This window comes from Schistocerca cancellata, chromosome 1, assembly GCF_023864275.1.
Source record: "Schistocerca cancellata isolate TAMUIC-IGC-003103 chromosome 1, iqSchCanc2.1, whole genome shotgun sequence".
NCBI classification, from domain to species: Eukaryota; Metazoa; Arthropoda; class Insecta; order Orthoptera; family Acrididae; genus Schistocerca; species Schistocerca cancellata.
This window is the reverse complement of record NC_064626.1, coordinates 155,480,124-155,502,629: the sequence shown is the minus strand read 5'-3', so window position 1 is coordinate 155,502,629 and position 22,506 is coordinate 155,480,124. Positions and strand designations below refer to the sequence as shown.

Genomic DNA, 22,506 nt, shown 5'->3' with positions numbered 1-22,506 from the left:
AAAACTGAATTGATAATCTCCATCAAATTAAATCAGATGATGCTGAGGAAATTTGGTTTAGGCTGCCAAGTAACTGACGGTTGCTAAAGTAGAGAGCTTATGAAATTTAGACTGACAGCAGCAATGAAAGCGTTCCTAAAAAAGAGAAATATATCATTATCAAATATAAAAGTAAGTGTTAGAAATTATTTTCTGAAAATAATCACTTCGGGTGTAGCCTTATATGAAAGTGATATGTGGGTTATAAGCAGTGCAGATGGACAAATCAAATCAACAATACAGACAAGAAGAGAGTAGAAACTTTTGCATTAAAGTGCTATAGAAAAATGCTCAAAATTGGAAGGGTAGATGAAATAAGCAATGAAGATTTACTGTGTTGAGTAGTGAATGAAAGAGCTTTATGCCATAATTTGACTATACCTCAATTAAAAGAACTTTTTGATTGACAGAGTCCAGTGGTGGGGAATAGCCATCACATTTGACAAGGCTGTACCAGTACCTACCAAACAGGCAACATAGTGATCAATTTGTGCTAGAGGAAGAACTTCGTTTGCTTGTGGCTGGTCTGTGCCACTCGACATGCTCAAAAGCCAATGACAAAGTTACTTTGATTAAAAGTATAAGAGAAGGGTTAGGTTGCCGGGATACATCCTATGTAGGGCACAGCAGTTAAGCTATATGAAAAGACATGGACAACGTAAACTGCCATGGAGAGCTGCATTGTACCATTCTCAAGATTGATGACTAAAACAATAACTTGTTAGTACTATATAAGATGGTGCTAATTGATCTTAAGTAAATTAATTTCTGAGTATTTAAACAGTGTCTCGATGCAAAAATTTTGTGATATATTCCCGTTAAGTTTCAAGTGGTGGTATAACTTTCCTGCTTAAAAAATCTTTAATGAATTGAAGATATGAAACTGACAGTCGAAATAAAGTCAAAAACAAACTGAAACAATATCTCATTAGCAACATTTGTAAATAATCTGATACCTGCATCCTGAGAGTACCTATCCTAGTTTGTACTGTAAGAAATAATTTATGTAAGAAATAAAGCCTCAGTTAGTACAGTACACATATAACTTTTTACCCTCATTAACTCCGTATTTCGCAACAAGAAAGTGGTGCCATCATTATGATGCTTGAGTCCCATCCAAGAAGAGCAGCATTTTAATATCTTTCAGTTCCTTTTGATTTAGGTTTTTATAGTGACCTAAATTGCTTAAAGTGAATGATTGGACGACAGACATTGCCAGCTCCCTCTCATGCCTTTCCCAAATGTAAGTTGTGCCCCGTTTATAATAACCTCGTTATTGGTATGATATTAACCCTAGAAGAGAGAGAGAGAGAGAGAGAGAGAGAGAGAGAGAGAGAGAGAGAGAGAGAGAGTGTGTGTGTGTGTGTGTGTGTGTGTGTGTTTATATCAGTCTTTGTCATTAGAAGGTAATCAAGCATTTATTGTAAATCTCTCAGCACATTATAGAGAAGTACAGTCAGAATATTTCAGTGTACATTTTCAGATATATTTGTTGTTATAAATGTAAAAACTAGTGCACATGAATTTATATCTGCTGGTAATTATAGAATCTGTATTGTGAACTACCTTTGATTCCTTTATTTCTGGGGCTTTTCACATACTGGTACCTAATACTTACCCCTTAAATCTTACAGGTAAATGAATTCACATTTGAGATGGGTGATGATCCATTTGAAGTACGGCTTAGAGATAACTATGAATTATTAGAAGATGAGTACAAAGAAAGTCTCAGGCGCCAAAAGATGCTTGATGCAAAAGTGGAAGAACTGTACAAAAGCCTATTACTGTTGCCAGCTGGTAAAATAGAAGAGCTGTATGCCAGTCTAAACAAGAGGAATGCTGAGATATATGTACAACGCTCAAAGCAGATGGCACGAGCTGGGCCACCACGTACCAGATTATTTGCATGGATTATGAATAATGTTGAGATTCTGGCACTAGCAGATCTGTCCATCCATGGAACTGAGAATGTGGTTAGGGTTATGAAGGAAATTGACCATGACAGGTAATTTTAGTGAGGTTAGCTTTTTAAGGCACTTATTTTGATTTAAAAGATACTGTATGCTTAGATATATGAGGGTATTTCGGAAAGAAAAGATACACCATACACCAGAGGAACAGAAGTGTCTTGGCGAGCAAGTTGGCAACACTGGTGTTAACCTTGAACCATTAGCTTTCTTTTCTCACATTCAGCAGTTGAACGTTGCTTCTGGTTGGAGTAGGTCGTGTTTAAAATGACTGCGCCAATTCAGAATCCCACCAAATGCGAAGTGCGCTCCATCATACGTTTTCTTCATGCAAAAGATCAGCGACCAGTGGATATTAACAAAGAAATTGTTTCTGTTTATGGGAACATTATGAATCGACAAAATGTAACGAAATGGTGTCACCATTTCTCTGAAGGTAGACCGATGTTCATGACAAACAAAGAACAGGTCGGCCATCTGTGATCTCTGATGCCCTTCTTCGGAGAACAGAGGAGGAATTCGTGCGAATAGACGTCTCACATTGAAAGAATTGCATCATATCATACCGAACGTGTCAATGACAACTCTTTATGATGTTGTGACTGTCAAGTTAGGGTACAGGAAATTGTGTGCGCGCTGGATTCCAAAACTGTTAACGGAAGAACACAAAAAGAAAAGGATGGGCTTTGCACTTGACTTCCTCACATGCTATGCTGAAGCAGGTGATGAGTGCCTTGATCACATTGTGACAGGTGAAGAGACGTGGGTTTATCACCATACATCTGAATCCAAGCAACAATCAATGCAATGACGCCATTCGAATTCACCAAAAGCCAAGAAATGCAAAACATCAATTTCAGCGAAGAAAATCATGACTTCTGTTTTTTGGGACAGACAAGGCATTCTTCTGTTGGAATTTGTGCCTCCTGGAATGACAGTTAATGCTGCTGCACATTGCCAGACTTTGAAACGTCTTCGAAGGGCAATTCAAAAGAAATGCAGGGGAATGCTGACAAGTGGAGTCCGCTTGCTTCATGACAACGCTCAGCCTCACATAGCACTCGTAACCAAAGCACTACCCAAACATTTCAAATGGGATGTATTGGACCATCCGCCATACAGCCCGGACCTTGCGCCAACCGACTTTCATGTCTTCTGTTACCTGAAGTCACATCTCGGTGTAAAATCATTCCACGACGATGAAGAGATCAAAGATGAAGTTGAAATGTGGTTCTGACAACAGGTGGCAACCTTCTATGACTGTGGGGTACAAAAGCTTGTGCACCGACTTAACAAATGTTTGTATAACGGGGGTGACTATGTCGAAAAATGACAAATAATCCAGTTAATGAGATGTAACAGACGTTCCCTAAATAAATGTTCTATTTAAGGACTGCGAGCTAGTGTATCTTTACTTTTCGAAATGCCCTCGTAAATTGAAATCCCAACTTGACAGTCTCCTTTGGAACATTAGTAGTGTTATTATACATGAAGAAGCAATTTGGAAAATTTACAGATTAACTGTATGTATGAAGAGTTAGAGCAACAAATAATATATCAGAAGGAAAATTCATCTAACAAAAAGTTACACTTACAAGAAGTCAGAGAGGCTGACATGTACTTACCTTCTGGAGACAAAACTCCAAGTACTGTGAGCAGATGTACGTAAAAGCAGAAGAAAACTGTAATCAGCTTTGGGAACTAACAACTCTGAAGGCTGTTTATAGCTTTTTTCCCCCTAAGTACTAGCCTATCTGTGTATCCCCCTTGTAATTTAGAAGCAAATGAGGTAACTCTCTCAAAAGTCTTTTTTAATACTGTTGACTGTAAGGTCAGATTGGGATTAATCACCAATTGAGAGGGGGAGGGGGAGAGATTAAAATCATTGAGAAAAGAACATGGTTAACTAGGAAAAGAAATCACGAGTAATTTTGTTAATATCATATAATATATTTACAGATTTAATCCCTAACCTACAGGTACTTTTGGTCTAAAACATCTGGTTTGGTATCCATTAAGTTACATTATTGCAGTGTTCTAGCAGGATGCTCAGAAATTGGTGAATAAGTGAAAATGTCACTGTGATTATATTGTTGTTGTTGTTGTTGTTGTTGTTGTTGTGGTGGTGGTCTTCAGTCCTGAGACTGGTTTGATGCAGCTCTCCATGCTACTCTATCCCGTGCAAGCTTCTTCATCTCCCAGTACCTACTGCAACCTACATCCTTCTGAATCTGCTTGGTGTATTCATCTCTTGGTCTCCCTCTATGATTTTTACCCTCCACGCTGCCCTCCAATACTAAATTGGTGATCCCTTGATGCCTCAGAACATGTCCTACCAACCGATCCCTTCTTCTGGTCAAGTTGTGCCACAAACTTCTCTTCTCCCCAATCCTATCCAATACTTCCTCATTAGTTATGTGATCTACCCATCTAATCTTCAGCATTCTTCTGTAGCACCACATTTCAAAAGCTTCTATTCTCTTCTTGTCCAAACTATTTATCGTCCATGTTTCACTTCCATACATGGCTACACTCCATACAAATACTTTCAAAAATGACTTCCTGATACCTAAATCTATACTCGATGTTAACAAATTTCTCTTCTTCAGAGACGCTTTCCTTGCCATTGCCAGTCTACATTTTATATCCTCTCTACTTCAACCATCATCAGTTATTTTGCTCCCCAAATAGCAAAACTCCTTTACTACTTTAAGTGTCTCATTTCCTAATCTAATTCCCTCAGCATCACCCAACTTAATTCGACTACATTCCATTATCCTCGTTTTGTTTTTGTTGATGTTCATCTTATATCCTCCTTTCAAGACACTATCCATTCCGTTCAAGTGCTCTTCCAAGTCCTTTGCTGTCTCTGACAGAATTATAATGTCGACGGCGAACCTCAAAGTTTTTATTTCTTCTCCATGGATTTTAACACCTACTCCAAATTTTTCTTTTGTTTCCTTCACTGCTTGCTCAATATACAGATTGAATAACATCGGGGAGAGACTAAAACGCTGTCTCACTCCCTTCCCAACCACTGCTTCCTTTTCATACCCCTCGTGGGGCGTGAGGTCTCCACAGTACATCGATGTTGTCGCCAGTGGTCGGCGGAAGGTGCACGTGCCCGTCGACCTGGGACCGGACCGCAGCGATGCACGGATGCACGCCTAGACCGTAGGATCCTACGCAGTGCCGTAGGGGACCGCACCGCCACTTCCCAGCAAATTAGGGACACTGTTGCTCCTGGGGTATCGGCGAGGACCATTCGCAACCGTCTCCATGAAGCTGGGCTACGGTCCCGCACACTGTTAGGCCGTCTTCTGCTCACGCCCCAACATCGTGCAGCCCGCCTCCAGTGGTGTCGCGACAGGCGTGAATGGAGGGACGAATGGAGACGTGTCGTCTTCAGCGATGAGAGTCGCTTCTGCCTTGGTGCCAATGACCCGTATAACTGCCATCTGGTTTCTGTACAAATTGTAAATAGCCTTTCGCTCCCTGTATTTTACCCCTGCCACCTTTAGAATTTGAAAGAGAGTATTCCAGTCAACATTGTCAAAAGCTTTCTCTAAGTCTACAAATGCTAGAAACATAGGTTTGCCCTTCCTTAATCTAGCTTCTAAGTTAAGTCGTAGGGTCAGTATTGCCTCACGTGTTCCAACATTTCTACGGAATCCAAACTGATCTTCCCCGAGGTTGGCTTCTACTAGTTTTTCCATTCGTCTGTAAAGAATTCGCGTTAGTATTTTGCAGCTGTGACTTATTAAACAGATAGTTCAGTAATTTTCACATCTGTCAACACCTGCTTTCTTTGGGATTGGAATTATTATATTCTTCTTGAAGTCTGAGGGTATTTCGCCTGTTTCATACATCTTGCTCACCAGATGGTAGAGTTTTGTCAGGACTGGCTCTCCCAAGGCCGTCAGTAGTTCTAATGGAATGTTGTCTACTCCCGGGGCCTTGTTTCGACTCAGGTCTTTCAGTGCTCTGTCAAACTCTTCACGCAGTATCGTATCTCCCATTTCATCTTCATCAACATCCTCTACCATTTCCATAATATTGTCCTCAAGTACATCACCCTTGTATAGACCCTCTATATATTCCTTCCAACTTTCTGCTTTCCCTTCTTTGCTTAGGACTGGGTTTTCATCTGAGCTCTTGATATTCATGCAAGTGGTTCTCTTATCTCCAAAGGTCTTTTTAATTTTCCTGTAGGCAGTATCTATCTTACCCCTAGTGATACTCACTTCTACATCCTTACATTTGTCCTCTAGCCATCCCTGCTTAGCAATTTTGCACTTCCTGTCGATCTCATTTTTGAGACGTTTGTATTCCTTTTTGCCTGGTTCATTTACTGCATTTTTATATTTTCTCCTTTCATCAATTAAATTCAATATATCTTCTGTTACCCAAGGATTTCTACTAGCCCTCGTCTTTTTACCTATCTGATCCTCTGCTGCCTTCACTACTTCATCCCTCAGAGCTACCCATTCTTTTTCTACAGTATTTCGTTCCCCCATTCCTGTCAATTGTTCCCTTATGCTCTCCCTGAAACTCTGTACAACCTCTGGTTTAGTCAGTTTATCCAGGTCCCATCTCCTTAAATTTCCACCTTTTCGCAGTTTCTTCAGTTTTAATCTACAGATCATAACCATTAGATTGTGGTCAGAGTCCACATCTGCTCCTGGAAATGCCTTACAATTTAAAACCTGGTTCCTAAATGTCTGTCTTACCATTATATAATCTATCTGATACCTTTTAGTATCTCCAGGATTCTTCCATGTATACAACCTTCTTTTATGATTCTTGAACCACTTGTTAGCTATGATTAACTTATGCTCTGTGCAAAATTCTACCAGGCGGCTTCCTCTTTCATTTCGTAGCCCCAATCCATATTCACTTACTACTTTCCCTTCTCTCCCTTTTCCTACTACCGAATTCCAGTCACCCATGACTATTAAATTTTCATCTCCCTTCATTACCTGAATAATTTCTTTTATTTCATCATACATTTCTTCAATTTGTTTGTCATCTGCAGAGCTAGTTGGCATATAAACTTGTACTACTGTAGTAGGCGTGGGCTTCGTATCTATCTTTGCCACAATAATGCGTTCACTATGCTGTTTGTAGTAGCTTACCTGCATTCCTATTTTCCTATTCACTATTAAACCTACTCCTGCATTACCCCTATTTGATTTTGTGTTTATAACCCTGTAGTCACCTGACGAGAAGTCTTGTTCCTCCTGCCACCGAACTTCACTAATTCCCACTATATCTAACTTTAACCTATCCATTTCCCTTTTTAAATTTTCTAACCTACCTGCCCGATTAAGGGATCTGACATTCCATGCTTCGATCCGTAGAACGCCAGTTTTCTTTCTCCTGATAACGACATCCTCTTGAGTAGTTCCCGCCCAGAGATCCGAATGGGGGACTATTTTACCTCCGGAATATTTTACCCAAGAGGTCGCCATGATCATTTAACCATACAGTAAAGCTGCATGCCCTCGGGAAAAATTACAGCCGTAGTTTCCCCTTGCTTTCAGCCATTCGCAGTACCAGCACAGCAATGCCGTTTTGGTTATTGTTACAAGGCCAGATCTGTCAATCATCCAGACTGTTGCCCTTGCAACTACTGAAAAGGCTGCTGCCCCTCTTCAGGAACCACACGTTTGTCTGGCCTCTCAACAGATACCCCTCTGTTGTGGTTGCACCTACGGTACGGCTATCTGTATCGCTGATGCACGCAAGCCTCCCCACCAACGGCAAGGTCCATGGTTCATGGGGGGGTGCGGGTGGGGTTGGGGGGTGATTATATTATAATTTCAAGTAAACATTTAATATATATACTTGTTTTTATTGTTAGATGCACTAAGTCAGACACAGTGGAAGTCTAAATTGAGGTGGCTGTATACTGAGTGCACCTAGCCATGAGAAGCAGACTTTTTTTAAATTAAATGTTTGGCTGTTGTAATAAATTCACAATATGTGTTTCACTTATATTTTGGAATCTGTCACTCCAGCACAACAACAACCCTCAGGTAGACATCAACTCAAGCATTACAATGTAGGCATAAGTACTGGTAGATGACAGAGAATTAGGATGTTAATTAATGATAGAAAATTTGCGATTACTGTGTATGCTCCGTTACTGAAAAGTTATTTATTTCCCTATGTCCTCTCTCCGCCATGCAGTGTAATAACAACTTAAGATTATACATTTTACTTCATTTGTCCTGGCAATATTACTTACCTTTCTTAAATGTAACCAGAAGCTTAGTCTTTGTTACCTAACTAAATCCTCAGCCATACTTTATTTTCCGCAATGTGCAATGAAATGGTGTGCACTTAACAGATAAGTATAATATGTGAATTACTAAAATTGTATCTGTTCCTTTAAAAATATTTGCAGTTTACATTATTGTAAATTTACTAACCTTTTCTTGTGTAGATATTATTTTCGAATAACATCCTCAAATACGATTTTCATCAATTTATAATATGGCCTTAAAATATATGTTGTAGGATGGAAAGAGTGTCATAGGGTACTAATGGTTACCATTATTATATTTGAATGATGTTTCACAATGTATCAGTTGATTGAGATCTTGAAACTTCTAGACAGATTAAAGTTTCACACCAGACTGGGCCTCAAACTCAAATATGTGCCTTCAATGGGCGGTGCTCCTACCAAATTTTTCTTTAACTTAATTGAGCTACAACCAGGCGTAGGCTCAAAATAATGTGGTGTAACACTAGTTTTCAGAAGAAGACGTTTCTTGTAAGGCACAGTGCATATTGAGCCCTGAAGGCTCATCTTCAGGTACTTAATATGTTACTTTGTTATTGTTTCTGCATTTCAGATCCCACTGCTCATGTTAAATAAAAACATGCTAGTATTCATTTGTAGGAGCAGTGAGAATTGCCACATACAGACAGCAACAAACTAACATTTTAAGCAGCTGGAGATCAGCTGTGAGGGTTCTAAATTCATTGTTCTTTAAATAAAAATTTTGTTAATGACTGAAGGTATATCACCAAGGATAAAATTGATTTGTTCAATTCAGGAGTAACAAAAGAGACTTTGAGGGAAATGTCACTCAGGATCTTGGGCAAAGGAAATGAACAATCAAATACCAGCAACAAACAAACTTTGAAAATCTACAGAGTATGAGATAAGAGAGAGGGCTGGCTGTAAGTTAGTCGAAACAGGGTAAAAATCTTGTGAATGATGGAGTGGCAGCAACCACAGAACAAAAGCCTGTAAACTGCAAAATAGAAAGAAAAACAATCAAGTAAATGTGAATAGTAGTAGTAGTAGTAGTAGTAGTAGTAGTATCAATATCTGAATAACATAGACTATTGAAATTATAATTAATGTCTGGTTATTGAATGACGCAGAAAACATCCATTGTCACAGTTCTTTGCAGATAAAACTACTATCCATTTACTAGTTACTAACATATTTAGAAGGTCTGTTAAAAAAAAGTTCAGAAAATTCGTAATTTCATCCCAGTGGTGTACTGGAGTGGAATGCAGCTTGCATCCTTGCACATACCTGTATTTAATGTGTAATTGCCAGAAGCTTCATTGTTGTATGTCTGTTAGTTATTGTTCAGTGCTGTATTGAGTAGAACATTGTGTCACACAGTTTGCGAATTTTGAGACGGCAGAGAGGAGCAATGCATGTGCATTAAATTTTACATGAAACTCAAGAAAACCTTTTAAGAGACATACCAAATAATGCAGGAAGCCTTTGGTTATTAGTGCTTAAGCCATACTCAGTGCTACAAATGGTTCACATGGTTTTAAAAATAGCCAGACAGAAGTTAAAGATGACTTTCGTTCGAGGCACCCTTTGATGTCTACCAGTGATGCTCGTGTCAGGAACATCAACGAAATTGTGCATACCAATCAAAGACTTATTATCTAGAAGCTGAAGGCTGACGCTGGGCTATGCAAGTAATGAATCTGGAAAGACAGCGTTGGTCGTTGTGCAGCTGCACGTGCAACAGCATTGGATGGTGAACGGAGGTGCCACGTTATAGGAGAAGATTGAGGCTTTCTCGGCTGACAATGTGTAAGGCCATTGATGATACAGAAGTTGTTATGAGTACTAAAGACAGAGTGAAAATGGTTCAGCAGGGCCCATCCATGTTTTGTGGGTTTGTTCTGAACTTTACAGTTACAAAGACTGATACAGTTTATCATGCTAATGATTGGATCACTGCTGCAATTGTGCGGTTTTCTGGTGACCCAGTGAAAGCCGTTGCAGATCTAGAGAGTTATAATGGTAGAGATGTGATTGCTCGTTACACATTTCAAGTGAACTGGGACATTAGTCAGTCATATTTTACGTCTACAATGCCATGCCATTTGTTGTTAGTACCAGGAATCATCGTAAAATAGATGAATCAGAATCTTTGGCTGTATAGTTTAAAGGTGAGAATGAGATGTTCCTTAGGAGAATTTTAACTGCTGATGAGACGCGGGTCTACAGTTATGATGTTAAGACCAAGATTCAATCTTGACAATTGGTTAGGAAAGGTTCTCCAAGACCAAAAAAAGCTTGTCAGGTCAGATCAAATGTCAAAGCCATATTAACAGTTTTCTTTGACTTTGAAGGATTAGTTCATCATGAATTCATGCTGCTGGGACAAACTGTTAATCAATGATACGATCAGGATGTGTTGCAATGCCTGCAATAAAATGTGAGGAAGAAACGACCTGAAATGTGGTGAGACAATTCATAGTTCTTGCATCACAATAATGCACCTTACATTCATCCCTGTTGGTGCGCAACTGTTGCACAAGAAACAAAATCACTGTGCTGCCTCAACCTCTGTACTCTCCAGTCCTGATCCCTGCAGACTTTTTTTTTCCATAGTTGGAAACCCCACTGAAAGGACAAAGATTTGCAATGATAGCTGAGATAAAAGAAAATTCTCAGACAGTGCTTTGTATGATGCAGCAACAGGATTACCAAGACTACTGGAAGTGGAAATGGTGTCCACACACACACACACACACACACACACACACACACACACACACACACACACCTCTCTACTGTTAACATCTCGCAGGTCTGTGTTTCTGCCTCTATTGTTAGTGTGTGGTCCGAACTTGTTTAGCTCATGTGTAAATGTGGTATTTGTAACAGGGTTCAGTAACTCGAATGTGGCTGTGTTCCTAATTAATAACAGCACTTCACCACACGAGGTGCATTGCTCCTAGCATCCTGTATCAACACTGTCCCAATCCTGTGACCATTCTACCTAGTGGCTCGTTTCCAAGATCTGACTTGAAGTCTACAGTTTTTTTGTACTTTATCGAAGTTTCCAATATGCTGCAGCAAGGCACCTTACATCTACATCTATATTTTGCAAACAGTTGTGAAGTGCAATTCAGAGGGTACATCCCATTGTATCAGTTATTAGGGTTTTTTCCCCTGTTCCATTCACATGTGGAGCATGGGAAGAATGATAGTTTAAATGCCACTGTCGGAACTGTAATTAACCTATTATTATCGTCATGATCCCTGTGGGAGTGATACAATAGGGGGTTGTAGTTATAAGCCGATTCTTGGAACTTTTTAAGTAGGCTTTATCAGGATAGTTTTTGTCTGATGCCAAGAGTCTGCCAGTTCAGTTTCTTCAGCATCTCTGTGACACATTCCTCATGAAGCAAACAAGCCTGTGACCATTTGTGCTGTCCTTCTCTGTGTGTGTTCAATATCCCGTGTTAGTCCTATCAGGTATGGGTCCAACGCACTTAAGCAGTACCCTAGGATGTGTCACATAAGTGATTTGTAAACAGTCTCCTTTGAAAACTGATTGCTTTTTCCCCAGTATTCTACCAATAAACCAAAGTCTGCTGCCTACTGTACCCATGACTGAGCCTATGTGCTCGCCCCTTTTCGTATCCCTGAAAAGTATTACACCAAAATATTTGTATGAGTTAACCACTTCTGTATGTGACTCATTATACTCATAGGCTACTAAGTTTTTCTGTTTTGTGAAGTGTCATGTCAGTGGTACATATTCCCAGAAGAGCATCAGCTGGTGCTATACTAAAGGCTCTTAGCATCCATAGAAGAACATCTCACAGTGTACAGGGTGAATCACCTAGAACTTGTACCACACATATTGTGGAATGGAAAGTGCTATTGATGTGCGCTTTTCACAGAATGGATTGGTAGTCTGGGACTCATACAGGGTGTACATAAAGTCCAGGAAGACTTCCAGTTATTTATTACACAAGAACCAAACATTGTACAGATATCATACATATGTCATTTTGAAGAGAAACCGTGAAAGTTTTTTTTTTTTTACGTGTGTACCGCCACAGTGTAGTTTGGTAATTTGCCGATAGTCAGTGCTAGTCACAAACATGGCGAGTTCAGGTGCGGTGCAACTTTCTGTGTGTTGAAGTTCGACAAAAACAAGTGTGCTACAGCTGTTCAGTTGATGTTTAGAACCAAGTATGGTAAGAAGCTACCAACAAGGAAGGCCATTTACCACTGACACAAGGCACAACTAATTCGTTACAATGGGTTGCTTGTGCCCAGCAAAGAGAACCGGACATCCCAGTGTAAGTGAAGTGAATGTGGAGCATGTGTGAAAGACATTCATAATGAATCCTAAGAAATCAGTGCGTTGTGCATCCCATGAACTCGAAATGGTTCCAATGACAGTGTGGAAGTCCTGCAAAAGAAGCTGTCTATGAAACCATTCAAATTGGCGCTAGTGCAGAAGCTCAGTGATTACGACAAAGACAAGTGTTTCGAGTTTTGTTCGCAGTTGCAACAATTGAATGAGGATAAGGATGGCATTGTTGATCTCTTAATTTTTAGCGATGAAGCCACTTTTCATATTAATGGGAAAGTGAACAGGCATAATTGTCAAATCTGGGGTACAGAGCATTCACATGAATGCATTGAATTTGAGTGCGATTCACCAAAGGTAAATGTTTTTTTATGCCTTGTCACATCGAAAACTGTATGGGCTATTCTCCTTCGCTGAGAGCACTGTCACTGGATATTCCTACTTGGACATGTTGCAGCAATGGCAGATGCCTCAAATGCAGTCGGACTCTCTGTTGATCTTTCAGCATGATGGGGCATCACCCCATTTTCATCGTGAAGTTCATGGGTACCTACCACAGATCTGCCGCATCGATAGATTGGCTGTGCTACAGAAGGGGACAGCTGTTTCATGAAATGGCATCCCGGATCACCAGATCTTGTTTCGTGTGACTTTTTTCTGTGGGGACACATTAAAGGTCTGGTATATGTACTGCCTCTACCATGTAATGTAGCAGAGCTCTGGGAGAGAATACAGAAAGCGACTGCCACAGTCGATGATGCCATGCTGGGACGGGTATGGCAAGAATTTGATTACCATATTGACGTCTGCCTGGTCAGTCATGGTTCGCATATTGAATGTTGGTAAAAAAAACTTTCAGAGTTTCTCTTCAAACTGCAATATGTATTACATCTGTACAATGTTTAGTTCTTGTGCTAACACACGTATTGTACAAGTGTCACCACAGGAACTCTTCAAAATAACATATTTTGTAAACAAGCCACACTATAATCCTGCAACAAATACCATTGACTTCTAATTTATTCTACTTTTAGTCTGTTAATGTCAACAGGCATCGTTCCATCCAAAAAAGTGGAGGTTTGCATAAAAATACACTTGTTAAGTATTATTACAGTCTGTCGATTGGCTAACAATACAGGGTGTACATAAAGTCTGGGGACACTTTCATTTATAATAATTTCTGAGTATGCTCTATGTATTGACAACATATTTACCGCAAAATCTTTCTGTATAAACTTGAAAATAAGTGAAAAATGGGCTATGGCATCACCTGAAGCACGCAACACTGATGATGGGCAGAGCGGCTGTCTGTCTAAAAGCTTGTGTTATCTTTGAGAAAGCCGTATTCACTTCCTCACAATCTCCACAGAACAACAATAACAGGACACTGTTTAAGAAATGCTGTTTTAGAGAGGTATCTCAATCACAACCTAGGGGATTGGTGTAATCAGAGGTGTACTAGGAGAGAGGTACTAGTACTAGTAGGAGTAAGGTGTGAGGGTGGGTCATCAATTGTGCCTGGATAGCTCAGGCAGTAAGAACATTTTCCCCAAAAGCCAAGGTTCTAGGATTGATTCTCGATCCAGCACACAGTTTCAATGTGCTAGGAACTTTGGATCATAATCTCTGTGTAACAGTTATTGTCTGCTCTGTCTACATATTAGAGAGCCCTATTGGCAATATAATCAATTAGTTTACCTTTGCCGAAACCAAACTCATTCAAGCTAAGCTAATCTGTAAGAGCTGTATGTGCTCTTGAAGATGCTTGTACAGTAGCAACTCTAGAATAGTTACCCAGTTGTTTATTAATATTAAGCATATAGGTCCATAGCTCTGCTGGATTTTTATCATGACCTTTTTTGTGATATTATATGTCTGGATTTCAGAATTTGGTACACGGCCTTGTCTCTGAGCTTTATTAGCCCTCAAGTGGGTGCAACTGTGTACAAACTGCACCTGTCCCAAGTAACATTGTTTTGTACCATTCCACTGTTTTTTCACAATTGAAAGCCCATACCTATACCTCCATTATTACTTCAGCTTAAGTCCGTGTCATGTTGGAAGATGGCCCAATTTTCAGCCTTTCTACCCACCCCCTCCACTAGCCACTGGCAGACAGTAATATTCATTCTCTTTATGAGCGGGTAGCAGCGAGTTACAGCTAGACAGCGAGAACCTTGCTCCTACATGCTGCTCTGTTGCCACACTTTGCGACAGCCGAATTATTCATCCAACTGTCACTTTTTTTTAATTATTTTTTTTTTTCTTGTAGCGGTATAGGTGTGACTGTATATCAGTAAATGTTTAAGTGTGATTTTAAAAAAAGAGCCAGGTGATAGCAATAAATGTGCAGTGCTTCACAAGCTGGCGAGGGGGATTATTTATCGCATTTATAACTTTTTCAAACATGAATTTGAAAGCTGGTGTCCTACTGTTTACATTTGAAGACACAACCACAGACTGCAGAACCATGTGATGTTGGCAAGGAAACTGTAAAGTGTGTTTTAAATGAAAGTGTCAGAGCTGTAGGAACTGTAGAAACAGTTGGTTTCGTGTTGCCTGGAAAGCATCAAAATCACTGTTGTCTATTGCCTCGTGCACGAGCGATTCAGTGAATGTTATCTTGAACGTTTTTTTTCCCTCTCCCACATAGCCTTATCCTTTGCCCAAATTAATTCCATAGGGCTATGTTGATGGTGACGTGTGGGTAAACATAAAATTGTATGATCCCATTCATGTGCAAGGAAGTCAAATTTGTACATTCTGTCATGTGACTTGTATAAATTAATGAGCTGTAGGAGATCGGCTTGAGTCTGGTTTATACTGTGCTGATATTTTTATTTGTAAGACAGGGAAAAATATCCACTTTTCTGGTGTTTGTACTTGGTGTTTTCTCTGTAACAGTTGGATTATAACTGGCAATGGCCGAATTCGAACAAGTCATGACAAGAATTGTGCATCATGTCATGAAAATGACAGCATTTATTTCCAAGTGGTAGTCACTGCTGTTTTTTGTACATGTAAATACAAGTTTACTCTCAGAAACAAAACAAGACGAAGAGTCAGCGTGCTGAATAATTATCTGAGAGCCTATTCCTATGAAACCTTTAAAACTGCCAGTACCATCACTCATTTTCCACCACATCTTCCTGGAATGATTCTAACTGACCCATGTTTCATCAAGGTAACACTTTGTTGAACTACCTCCTTCTCTTGTATCATCAAGCTTTATATGGGATGTAGTTCATGCTGCACCTGTGTCACTTCTTTGAACTAAAAATTCTCTTCTTAACACATCAGGAACCAACATCTTTTAAAAGTCTTTGTGTTGCAAAGTACTTACCATTGAAGTTAATTTTCCCCTGCATAACTGTAATACGTTTTTGTGATATCAACCATTCATCACTCACATGTAGCACTTTAAAACATCGTTGCTAAAACCATCCACCTGTAGCGTGGACACAGTCTGTGCTGTGTGCTGAAAAGCTTCAGAAAGGAAAATTTGACACGGAAGTGATGATGGATACAGCCCTGAACCTGTCATTGTAAATTTACAATCAGGTTGTTCGGACTTTGGAACAAATTAATTATACTTCTTAGTTTTAAAGACTCATGTTTTAAAAAATGTGTTTGTCAACATATCAGTTGTGTACATGATAATGAGAACTTCCTAGCTGTTTTGATTAGTACTTTGTATCCTTTGAATTATGCAGGCTATAATGTTCAACATATTGCCCAAGGAGAAGTTACGTGCTTCTCCTACCATGTTGTATGCTCTAATAGCATGTGACAATGCAGCTGGATAAATTCATAAAAAGTCTAATATTTCCACATTTAAACCCCTGCCATTTTCAAAGCACGAATTGAATAAGAGTCCGCCCCTCGTGGTGTCGCGGTAGCGTTCTCGCTTCCCGGGCACGGGGTCCCGTGTTCGACCTCCACTAGGACCTTGCCTAGTAAGGCGGCGCGGTTCTCCCGCGTCGCTCCCCTGCGCTCTGTAAAGAAGTATGGGATCATCATCATCATCATCATCATCATCAATTGAGTAAGGTTCTAAATTGACTGCAAATGTTACTTGTAGAGATCAGTCGTTTTTGATGTGATCAGTCATCATTCCATGGGGTTACTCGCAGATGAGTTAGTCTACACTCGTAATGTCCGTTAACTGCAAAAAATTATGACTTACTGACCTTTTTTATGATAGTCTTTTCATTTGTCACTTCTACCACTATTTATTTTTTATGCACAGTGATTACACTTAACTACAAAAACATCAACACACGCACCTTATACACATTTTTTAAAATTCTATTGAGTAGAAGCAGTTGTCAAGCGAATATAATGATTTTGGTTTGTGCTTGAAGTTAATTTTGTTGTGTATTAAATTTTTACTTATAATACAGTTCAAATAGCAATAAATGATAATTATTGCAAACAGTTTCAATGCTCTTGTCATTAGACAATTGTCATGTTGAGAAAAATTGTACTTCACATCTTCACAAAGCTGTGTCAGCTGTTCTTGCCTCCCGATGTCATGCAGGGTAAATCTGTGGAGCAGTGCACGCAACGACGTCAAGACGTGAATTAATATTTCTCTCATGATGACTGATCGAAATTAGTTTTAATATTTACTATTCCCCTCATAGATCTGAACGTATAATATGATGTACCATAGGCAAATGAGCCTGACAGTTGTCCGCAGCAATGCAGTTCAGCAACGTGGACTTTGTTTGCCCACTCTCTGCTGCCGCATATGCGCAGTTCTCATCCCTTTGCTGCTCCGCCTCTATGCGCAGAAGCGCCGTCTTACGTGATGCAAGCTATAACACAGTAATAAGCTGCAATATTGTGAAAAGGATGGTTGCTACTCACCATAGAGCGGAGATGCTGAGTCGCAGCTAGGCACAACAAAAAGATTGTCAGCCACACACACACACACACACACACACACACACACACTCGAGTCTCTGGCTGCTGAGGTCACACTGCCAGAGACGGGGGTTGTGTGTGTGTGTGGGGTGGGAGGGGGGGGGGGGCTGCGGGTGCGCTCGCGCGCGTGCGCGAGTATGTGCCTAACAGTGCGCGCGCACGTGTGTGATGAAGGTCTTTATGGCAGAAAGCTCACTTTCTGACAGTCTTTTTGTTGTGTGTATCTGTAGCTCAGCGTCTCTGCTTTATGGTGAGCAGCAACAATCCTTTTCATAATACTGTTACACTAATAAGTTGTGTTGTCTTATATTGAAATTGGTAGCAGTAAAGTGATATAAAGAGTATTCTAGTTGAGAAAAATATTTATAATCAGTTTAAGAAAAGACACAGACTCTGAGATATCAACACAGGCCCACATTGAGGCGCCGGCTGGAGTGGCCGAGCGGTTAAAGGCGCTACAGTCTGGAACCACACGACCGCTACGGTCGTAGGTTCGAATCCTGCCTTGGGCATGGATGTGTGTGATGTCATTAGGTTAGTTAGGTTTAAGTAGTTCTAAGTTCTAGGGGACTTATGACCACAGCAGTTGAGTCCCATAGTGCTCAGAGCCATTTTGAAAAACATTGAGGCAGTTGACTAGGTGAGATAATTAGTAATCAAATAAGTGGTCGGCAGGGGTCTGATGCAACTGTGCTGTTAAATGCTTTGTGTGGGTCATTACTGTGGGTTAATATTTGTACATGGCAGCAGAGTGAGATGATAGAAGGTTTATTTTATTATTGTTTAATTAAACAGTGATTTACCTCATTAAATGTAAGTTTATTTTATCATCATTTAATTAAGCTAAGATTAACCTGTGATTTGCCTCATGCATGTTTACTGTGGTAAAGCAAAGGCAGCTATTCTTTACATGAGTATAAAATGCTGTGCACATCCGATCGTGTTATGAAAATTGGTGCTCCCACTCAAGGGTTAAACAGGTATGATAGAAACGGTAGTATGATTGATGCTATCTTTTTTATCACATCCACGCAGATACTATCTGGTCCCAGTGTCTGCCACATTTTAGTGCAGCTCTCTCAATTATTTCATCAAGATCTAATGGCAGTAAGACATCAAACTTATCTGGTTATGGAGTAGTGACTGACAGTTATTGTACATGTTTGAGGTGTTGTTAGGAAAGACAGTGTTTAGTAAATATTTGAATGAGTCTCTCCAGCCATTTTTCATTGTTCCATTGATCTTGTGAAGAATAGACAGAATGGTGGGAAAGCAGTAGTAGTTTGTATGGCTGATGCCCATAAGTCATTTTAATTGCTCATACCAAAAATGTTTCCAGTGTTCCTTCTTAGTTTCTCAAAGCTTTGTTCTATAATTATCTTTCTTTATGAGATCTGGTATACATTTAGCCTTCTTTATTTTTAAATCCAGGTGTCTTATGTATGACCCTGTAATGCCTCTTTGGCTGTGATTTTTTTGCATCCACTAAATGTGATCAGTAAGGGCATGCACCATGAGTTCTATATATTCAGGCAAGTGCTCTCCATCTGAATCTGCATCTATACTCTGCAAGCTATCTTCACGATGCGTGGTGCAGAGTACTTCGTGTTCCAGTGCTTCCTCCCCCACCTCCCACCTCCTCCTCCCTCTCCCTCCCACTTAGTGTTCCAAATGTGAATGGTTTGCAGAATCTCTCTAATTTTGTATCTGTGTGCTTCTGTGATATATTTGTAGGAGGAGCATACACTCTTGGAATTTTAACAGTAAACCTCACTGTGATGCAGAATGCCTTTCTTGCAGCTTCTTCCACTCGAGTTGGCTGAGCATCACCATGATGCTTTAGCACTTGCTAAAAGAACCTGTAATGAAATGGGCTACTCTTCTTTGGATATTCTGTATTTCTCCTGTCAGACCTGCCTGGTAATGGTCCCAGACTGACTAGCAATATTAAAGTATCAGTCATATGAGAGATCACTAAGGTACCTCTTTTGCAGGTGGACTACACTTTCTGAGGATTCTTCCAATGAATCTCAGCCTGCCTTATGTGCTGTCAGGTTTATGTCGTCATCTTTATGTATTCTCCTAGATTTTTTATGGATTTGACTGCTTCCATTGAGTGTTCTACAACCTTGTAATGATGCAATACAGTAATGGGTCTTTGTACTCATTTATATGAACTACATTACATTTGTCAACTGCCAATATCATACCAAGTGTTGATCCTCCTTGACTCTTCCTGTATTTTAGTACAGTTTTCAAGCATTGCAGCTTCTCTGTAAAAGTGTCCTGAAACTTTGGTAGAAGCTATTTCTGCAACATGCCCATTCCAGTTTGATCTCTTAAAATCCCACCCTTTCAATTTCTGCTGTGTTCATTATTCAATAGTTTTCAGTTATTGCCCTTATATCAATGGTTATGACAATATGGTCACTGGGTGTCGTGTGCTTTAAATTACTTGCACATTCAAGTAGTGTGAATTGACTTCATGTAAGACAGTCATGATAATAAGTGCACCAATTTACATAATGTTTTTTCGTGAGTTGACTAAAGGACCTCAGTTTAGTAGAAAAACTGTTTTAATATACATTGTTCCATTCTTGTTTATTTTCTGTGTAAAGCTAATGAAGTTCACCTTCCTTTGTTTACACACATTACTGTATGTTTTCTCTGTTACTATGTTATTTATCCAGTTTATTTTTGAATTTTCAGCCCATGGCCAGAAGAGGGAATTGAATTTACAACTCTGTGGTGTCGATCAATTTGTGCCAGCTGTAAAGAATGGAAGTTCCAGTTGCGTGACTTTCCACAGCCGTGGTTGGATATCAGAGACTTCCACATTTGGGGACAACTGGTTGGGGCAGAACAGGAAGCTACAAGACGAGGTAAACTAATCTGTAAAGATTTTTTTAATTTTTCGTGAGAGTATTTTTGATCCGTCGTTGCTATTACAAAATGTGTGATTTTTTCACCAGACGCGTTTCGCTTTATTGAGGTAAAGCATCATCAGTGGTCTGTAATTAAGTTTATGTACATTTTGATTTGCTTTATAGATTGAAATATATGGCTACTTGCTGTAAATAATTATTTTTAATGGGATAAAACTTTCCAGCAAAACGTGATGTTGTCATACGGCTTGGTGATCCTTGGGGAGAGACAACTGTACAGAGGAGCATGACATCCCTCAAGTTCTACCATGACTTCAACTGCGAAGTGGAACATTTCAGTTATGCATTTGGACCATGCTGGGAACCTGTTATAGCTCAGTGTAACTTAAGTAAGGACTCTTTAATGGTTGTTTCCTGCTATATGATCATGGTTATTGATTGTAATTGTTGTGTGGCTAATTATTTTGTAATGCACTTTTGTAACAATTATTTTGCGTATTATTTTCTCTTGCAAAGGTCTCGAGAAAATATTTCCTCCTTCTCGAGATCCAAGTCCACCCCTGCCATTCTGGGATAAGATGAGACTTTTATTTCATGGTCGTCTTACAATGTGCATACGACAACTGACAGTGTTGTTACATGCATCATTAGATCCATATAACACAACTGAAGAAATGGAGCTGACCTGGAGTGATGTAGCTATTGACTGGACAAATGGTGAGGGTAAAATTATTTATGAGTACAATTATGTTTCTTTCAGATATTTAGTATTTATGTATCTTCATTAGTACTTCTATCATTATTTTATCATGTTTAGGCAAATTTGAATGCTTAATTTCCAGATGAAAAAGTGACAAAAATCAACACATTTTTATTCACAATTTGTTACAGCTAAAGTTGTCTTCAAAGGTGAGCTTAATGTGTATGTAAGAACAGCTTCCAAATATGATGACTGCAGATTACTTCATCTACCTAATCTGAAACTCAGTGCTAAACTAAACTGGGTTTGTTTATCTGACCCAAATGATCACCACTCAGTCATGCCCTGTGCTCCAGACAAGTTACCAGAATATTCCAGCAACCAGGTAACCTTTACCTTTCATCTGTTGTTTTTCATCTATTTAAGTTGTTGGAGTGTTAGCTTCTTTATTTCTCATAACTCATAATTACCAAATACACACTCTAAATACAGGTTTAAGATTTAAAAAAAAAAGTCAGAACAGGCCATTAAGGCCAAATGGTACCGACTGGCTGTCATGTCACCCTCAGCCCTTCATGTCACCGGATGTGGATATGGAGGGGCATGTGGTAGTTGAAATTTAAACTTGGGAATATTGTGTGTAATATGACAATTTAACAGTATATTACATTGACAGCAGAATAAACAGAAGATTAAAAATGGTATGGAGTGATTTTAGTAAATTAAATAGGGTTTTCAGTGTCAATCTTCTGATGTATCTGAATAGGGAAGCTTACAATCAGTAGTATTAGCATTTCTGATGCTAGGACCTTTAATGCAAAACAGTTGACAAACTAAGAGTGCATCAATAAGCAATGGAGAGACACATGTTGTCAGTTACTAGCAGAGACTGGAAATCAAAGGAATGGTTCCAGGAACAGACTGGACTTGGAAGGCGTTATGGTTGTAGTGAAAATGAAATGGATGTGTGTGTCTGACATACAGACAGTTAAATGGACAGAAGAAAGATAGTACTTTGCTGGATCACAACCAGTTAGGAAAATACTGAGATGGCAAGCTAATGGGAAATGTGTTGATGAAATGATTGTATGTCGTTACTGGCTGAGAGACCCCACCGTCCAGGATTGTTCAGTCGCCTGGTGCAAATCTTTCTATCTGACACCGGATTGGTGAAGTATCGATGAAGATGGAATGATTAAAACAACACAGATTCCCAGTTTCTGAGTGAAGTTAATCTCCAACCAGGTTCCTGTGATCTAGACACAGCAATATTAATCACTTGACCATGAGGTCCAGGCAAAGGGTAGATGACATTAGATAACATGCAGAAGCTGTATGGGTGCCTATAACTGAATATCTTCCTCCATGGAAATGTCTAGGTG

At 39.5% G+C, this 22,506-nt stretch overlaps 1 protein-coding gene across 1 annotated transcript in view; it reads left to right on the top strand.

The window, feature by feature from the left end:
* LOC126167427 (protein KIAA0100) overlaps positions 1-22,506 on the top strand; it is a 296,899-nt gene that overhangs the window by 133,814 nt on the left and 140,579 nt on the right. Inside the window, exons 17-21 of the mRNA XM_049920476.1 lie at positions 1,674-2,044; positions 20,249-20,421; positions 20,649-20,813; positions 20,941-21,141; positions 21,316-21,509. Of these exons, the coding sequence (XP_049776433.1) occupies positions 1,674-2,044; positions 20,249-20,421; positions 20,649-20,813; positions 20,941-21,141; positions 21,316-21,509 (1,104 nt within the window). The remainder of the gene's footprint in view (positions 1-1,673; positions 2,045-20,248; positions 20,422-20,648; positions 20,814-20,940; positions 21,142-21,315; positions 21,510-22,506) is intronic.